At 44.0% G+C, this 6,077-nt stretch overlaps 1 protein-coding gene across 1 annotated transcript; it reads right to left on the bottom strand.

Annotated features, from left to right (window-relative positions):
• Positions 1-974: 974 nt before the first annotated feature.
• LOC121386803 lies at positions 975-5,834 on the bottom strand. The gene is made up of 2 exons (XM_041517817.1): positions 5,523-5,834; positions 975-4,684 (listed from the first exon to the last, which is right to left on the bottom strand). The coding sequence occupies exons 1-2, from the start codon at positions 5,579-5,581 to the stop codon at positions 976-978; spliced, it is 3,768 nt and encodes a 1,255-aa protein (XP_041373751.1). The 5' UTR covers positions 5,582-5,834; the 3' UTR covers position 975.
• Between the last annotated feature and the right edge of the window lie 243 nt (positions 5,835-6,077).

The raw sequence follows: 6,077 nt of genomic DNA, 5'->3' as shown, positions 1-6,077 counted from the left end.
TCACACGTCTGCTCACTTTGAAGGTCTGAATAAGAATGAAACATCTCTTGACTGTTCTCCCCTTTTATAGACTTTGTCAGCTCTTCTCCAGGGGTGTCGTCCTTTTGATCCAGAGCATTAGGTCGTAATCTTTCTGTAGAGGGTGTCAACGGCTTCAGATCGATAAAGAGATAACCGTATGGCTCTTTCACGGCATCTTCATATGGATGCATGAACGTTTGGGTATTTCCTGGGTACATCTGGCGTGCCAAGGTCATCACTTGTTGCTTGTCGATGGGGTTGTTGAAAATGCCAGGTAATGACAATTTCTTCTTTGTGTTGGATCCTTGCTGTTATAGAGGTTCTGGTTGATGGCAATCACGGAGAGGTTTCGGTGGTGACTTCCTTCGGTGAACAGGTCGGTGATGCGTGGGTCTTTTCCAGCTGTAGACATCAAGTCGTCCAACACGATGAGATTTCTGACTCTGGGGTCTAAATAATGATCTTTTTCAAGATCCCCAGGTATGCCTCGAACGAATTCCACTCGAGCAACCAATTTAATCGTATCATAGAGAGGCTGCCATCGTATGTAGAGCCAGATGATGCGTTGGGGAGGTGGGTGAATTCTTCCATCTCTCAGCAGTTTGAACACCAAAAAGGTCTTACCACACGAGGTGGGTCCCGACACGATCATGGTGAAAGGATGACGCAAGGTAGTTGGTGACAGCGACGGCAGCTGCTGCAGCTGCGGCTGCGGCGGCGGCGGCGGCGGCGGCGGTGGCGGCGGTGGTGGCAGGTCATTAGTATGTTTATGCTGAAAGTGTCTCAACATGACGTCTCTCCTGGAAAAGTTCTTCCCACATTCTGGACAAGTGTTCTGATACATCTTGACACCTCGACGGTCAGACTCGAAATGAGGTTGACGTGAACGTCGCCCCTTTATATAGATGACGGTGGTGGCATTTTTAGTCTACACTATCCGGTGGTCCTAATGTTTTATGCTGAGATGTGATAGTGGCCATAGGCAAGACTGCTTATGCCATCAGACAATAGATACCTTTTGTCATCAAAGGGAGATAGCCCTAACTTATTCAGTTTGATGTTGTACAGTTGGTGGCTATAGCTCCTGATCTGAGTCATGTTTGACATGTGTATGCGTCTTTCAAAGAGACACTGTTTGTAATGTTCATGCTTTGTGTGGCTTTTGATGACACTCTTCTTGATCCCTTTGGCCGTTTTCTTTTCCACCAGCTCACCTTTCTCCTCAAAAATGAGGGAATACATTTTGGATTTCAAACCCACAAACTCCTGGATAGGGATTCCATGAGTCTCATCCTTCATTTTACCCAATACTTTCTTGTTCACGGTACTATACAGAACATGGTCAGTGGGATACTCTGAAGTGTCAAACAGATTGGAGTCCTGTAACATGTCTTGGTAGATGTCATCTGTCTGGATGTAGTAACACAACGAATCGGTGTCTGTGAACAGGAGTTGAGCTTTGGATGCATACTTGGACTTGATATAGTTATAGTGAAAATCATACATTAAGATTTTCGAAATGTCCAGAATGGCGAAACCCACATAGATCGGTCTGTTCAAAATCAGCCGTTGCTTCTGCATGTGGATGGCCACCAGATCTTTGTTGAAAATGCGAAAGGCATGAAAAGTGGGTTTGGCAATGAACTTGCGAGCGCGTTTTGAATTGTTAACCAATTTCACGTCCACGTGCTTCCTCAGGTTCTCCATCGTCTTGCCAAAGACAGAGTTGTTCATCAGTTTGAAGAACTCTTTTTCAAAATCGTTTTGGGCACATTTGCGTCTGTTTGTATTGAAATCGATGTAGGCCTTCAACCATGGGCTTTGTTCAAAGGCCAACACTCGATGGATCTTGGTCAGTTTCATGCCCAGTGAGATATACAATTTCAAATTTCGGTAGTGAACTACATATCTCTCCTTCTGTCTCAAGTTTGGGATCAGTTTCTCTGTTGAAATGCCACTCATATCTAGCTCTTTCAGAAGCTGGGAAGCATAGGGAGATAGCATGTCTTCAGTCACCGTCATTTTCTCTGGAGCAAGAGGATACTCGTTATGGAAGTCGTGTAGTTCTTGGGGATAGTCCAGGTCGACTTCTAAGATGTAGCCTACAGATGCATCATCGGGTACCTCGGTCACATCTATATGGGGATCATCTAGCCACTGGAACCCAGACACTGGAAGGGCTTGTGACATGGCCCACCCATAAAGGTTGTTGGCATCTAGATAAGCAATATAGGTATTGGGAAGATCAGGGTCGTGGTTTGGGACCTGGTTGTTGTTAGCTTTCGCATGACGATGGGATATCATGGAGATTCCACCCCTAAGTCCCTTTTCGATGAAGAGGTGCATGTCGATGTCTGTAAGAAGTTCGAGTTTCACACCAGTCATCTTTAGGGCTGCCTGCCATGCCAGACCTGGAGACGTGTAGAAATGAGCTGGGTCGAGTCCATAATAGTTCAAACAGATACCCCGGAAATTTTCAAAAACGTCTGCTAGAGCCAAAACATCTGTTGAAACGTACAGATCGTGGTACTGACCGAGGTCTCGGATGCGAAATTCCTCCCATACTCCTTGGGCATGAGCATAGTCCTCGTCACTTATGTCTTCATCAGTTAAGGAGCTTCGAAAGGCTTCTTTGGGTGGGAGCTGGGTCTCTAAGAACCGAGCTTCAGAATCAAAGTATTCGTATGGGTAGACCTGCTTTCTCAACAAAAGGGGCAGTTGATCTGCGCCGAAATGTTGAGTCATGTGGACAAACTTAGAAGGTCCTTCCTTGGCCAGATTGCTTACGAGTTTCTCCAAAGAAAAGTTCATAAACTGAAAGGAATCGATAAAATCCATGCACCCTAGACTGAAGGAGATGTACTTTTCCATATTGTTGGGAATGCAACTGATGGGTTTACTCTGAATTTTTCCTATGGCCTGCATGATGAGATGACTGTCATAGCCTCTCAAGTTATGGAAAACAACGGGAATGCGCCCAGTAAACTTGTAGTTGAGGTTACATTCACTGTGGGTTGCGCCCCTAAACTCTCCAGTAATGTGACAGTGGTCCCTGACTGGATTAGGACCGAGTGGCGCCTTACATATGTGACACTGCGTGGCCGTCTTGAATGTTTGCCAATCTCGTCCCGTCATCACCATTAGCTCACACTGTTTACATTTCTCTTCCATGTCCTCTTGTTCTTTGACCATGCGCTCGACACATTTGTCAGTGGCGCCTAGGCCTCTATAGGTGACAAGTGGTTTGGAATGTTCAGGTGACAAGCCAACCACTTTATAGGCAAACCCAGAAGGGACGTGTTTAGTCATTTTCTCAGTGGAGGATGACTCTGGGCTTTTTTCACATCTTGAAATAGGCACCTGTAGACATTCGAAATCAGCATAGACGATGTAGGGAACTTTGAGTTGTTTTCTTACATTCTTGTAATATAGCCATTTGTCTTCGTCTTTGGGCATGTCAACCTTCTGCGGACCATGTGTTTGACAATAAACTAGATGATCATCCAAAATTCTCTGTTTTGTGAACCCCTGTAGACAGTAAGGACAATAATGATGGCGATGACCATAGCTTTTCTGATCAAATAGTAGCCGGTTCAAGTCCTTGATCCAGCAAAAATGTGACTTTTTACTGTTGGCGATCATCAGCAGGTCCACGTGCCTTTCAAAACGTTGTTTGGTCACGTGGAGTGGGTAAACGTCTCCCTTTTCGTAACCGAACATGTTGATAGAAATATTGTTCTGCCTTTCAAACCGGGGAATATCGACCAGTTTAACGGGGAAAGAAATGCCAGTGGTGTCAAGTTGATTGACGTATTGAGCATACTTAGCCACCCGCTCTGCATGTTGTTTGACGGGGTATAATGCCGCCAAGACCGACCACATGAAACACTTCTGGTCCCGATTCTGAACATTGACGATGGCATGCTTAGCTCTCAATTTGATGGGGAGGGGTGTGTAACTCGAGCCTCGAAGGGGTCGGTACCGAGCCATGTGAATGGTGAGGTCTACCACCTTATCCACCGTCCAGTTGCTACCCTGCCTTTGAAATTCGATGAAAGAAGTATAGATCTTTTTAATCGATTCCTTCATCCCTTCATCTGGGTCTTCAAATTTAAGAGACGTTTGACACTTGCCTCTGAAATGGGGTTCCACCGTTTCCACCACCTCACCTTTCCACCTGCTCATCTTTACTTTGACGGTCAGGTACCACTTTAGCTCACCTCGATCTTTGATGTCTTGCTTCAGCACCTTCTTGACCTCGTCGTACTTTCCCTTCAGGAATGTCATTGGGTCGTATTTCTGTATACCTTCTCCTGGGATGGTATGAACCTGCATAATGCCTCCTAGGGCTTGAAGGTCACACGGTGGCTCGACAGGTTCTTGTTGAGTGGGTGTTGGTTCGGTGGCAGATGTCCCTCGTGGAGTACTTTCATTAGCACCCCCCTGTTGTAAATGTGTCTTCAAATGACGATGCAGGTTATCTCTTCTCGTGAATGTCATTTTGCATTGACTGCAAGTTAGCTTCGGACTTCCATGGGCCGTCTTCTTGTGACGGTTTAAACTTTGTTTGTGTGCAAAGGTTTGACCACAGTCACTACAACCGTATTCGAGCCTCTGCCTTTTGGCTGTTCTTCCATATTCCATACTTGTCTGGGCCTCCATACTGCAATAAAATAATTTCACTGACAGAATGTTTCGTCTCGATTTATAATTTTAGCTACTATCCTATATATACCCTTCATTTGGAATAGTTTAAAAATAGGGTGGAAACCCGTTGTAAATAGTCTGGTGGTGTTAAATCTACATTTGTAATACTATCTGACACCCCTTATTTATTACAAAAGTAAACTCGCTCATTTACACGATAGCAATACCGCCATCATTTGTAATATGACCACCGAGTGGTGAAGGCGTGTTTTAAATTGTCTCCCGCACTTAGGATGGCCCTGGGACTTTTGCAGTATTTGTCATCTGCTAAATTAATATGTAAATACCACAGTAAAATCGTATTGACACTAATACTATAAATAAAATAATTTAATAAATAAAAAATTGTTATATATCACCCGTTACAGACATCCCAAACCGTTATACCTCGCACATTCAAACGTGTTCAATTCCACCATGCTTATAGCATAAAATAATTACAATCTATAAATCATTTAAACGATACTACAGTCTGACATATTCTACACTTATGAATACTTCGTCGATAAGGGAGAAACTATAATCAGTTAAATGTGAATTCGTCCGCATCACAACCTGGTTCTAATTCTCGCTCCGACGACCTAGTTAATCGCTGTCGACTTCCGTGAAGCACACAGGAAACAACACCGAAACACGGCTATAAATCGCTGTTTATTTTTACACGGTCATTCCTCCACCATTTGGATTACACTTTGTAAACTCGATGGGTAATGGGAGTAAATAAATAAATAAACAGGCTAAATAAATAAATAAACAAATATAAATTACTCGTTTATTCTAAAGTGTATACTCACATTTCAGATGGCTTTTGTTTTTCTCGAGTAAAATTCAACGTGACCTTTTGCTTCTGCATTCGGCGATTGAATGACTTGTTTGGGGGAAATCCAGCCTTTATATACCCATCGGCTGCTAAAACTCAACAAGTTGAAACACGTCTAAAAATCCGCGAAGTAACGAGACAAGTCCAAACATGTTTTGTTGATACACAGTTTTAGGCATGGGGATTTCCAGTGACGTCACCACCATAAACGTTCAGATTGGCTGTTACTCGGTCTGTGGTACGAAGACAGGTCCAAACCTGTTGTATGTCTTGTTGCATCTAATTCAGTGTTGTCAAATAGGGCATCGATACATTCTAAACTGTATAACACGTGAGTGGGGCCCTATCGCATAGTAGAAAATAACCTCGAAGTCCACTGAAGGGAGAGTTTCCTCATGTTGAGCTTATGGAAACCCGAGCTATTTTTAGCGCCTGTCGTGGGCTCCAACAAGCGTACAGACATGTCTCTATCACTCATCTATTTTTAGCGCCTCTCGCAGGCTTCAACATACCGACTCGTCTCTGTCAC

The sequence above is a fragment of the Gigantopelta aegis genome, chromosome 12 (assembly GCF_016097555.1).
Source record: "Gigantopelta aegis isolate Gae_Host chromosome 12, Gae_host_genome, whole genome shotgun sequence".
Taxonomy (NCBI): domain Eukaryota; kingdom Metazoa; phylum Mollusca; class Gastropoda; order Neomphalida; family Peltospiridae; genus Gigantopelta; species Gigantopelta aegis.
This window is presented reverse-complemented; position numbering and strand designations above follow the sequence as displayed.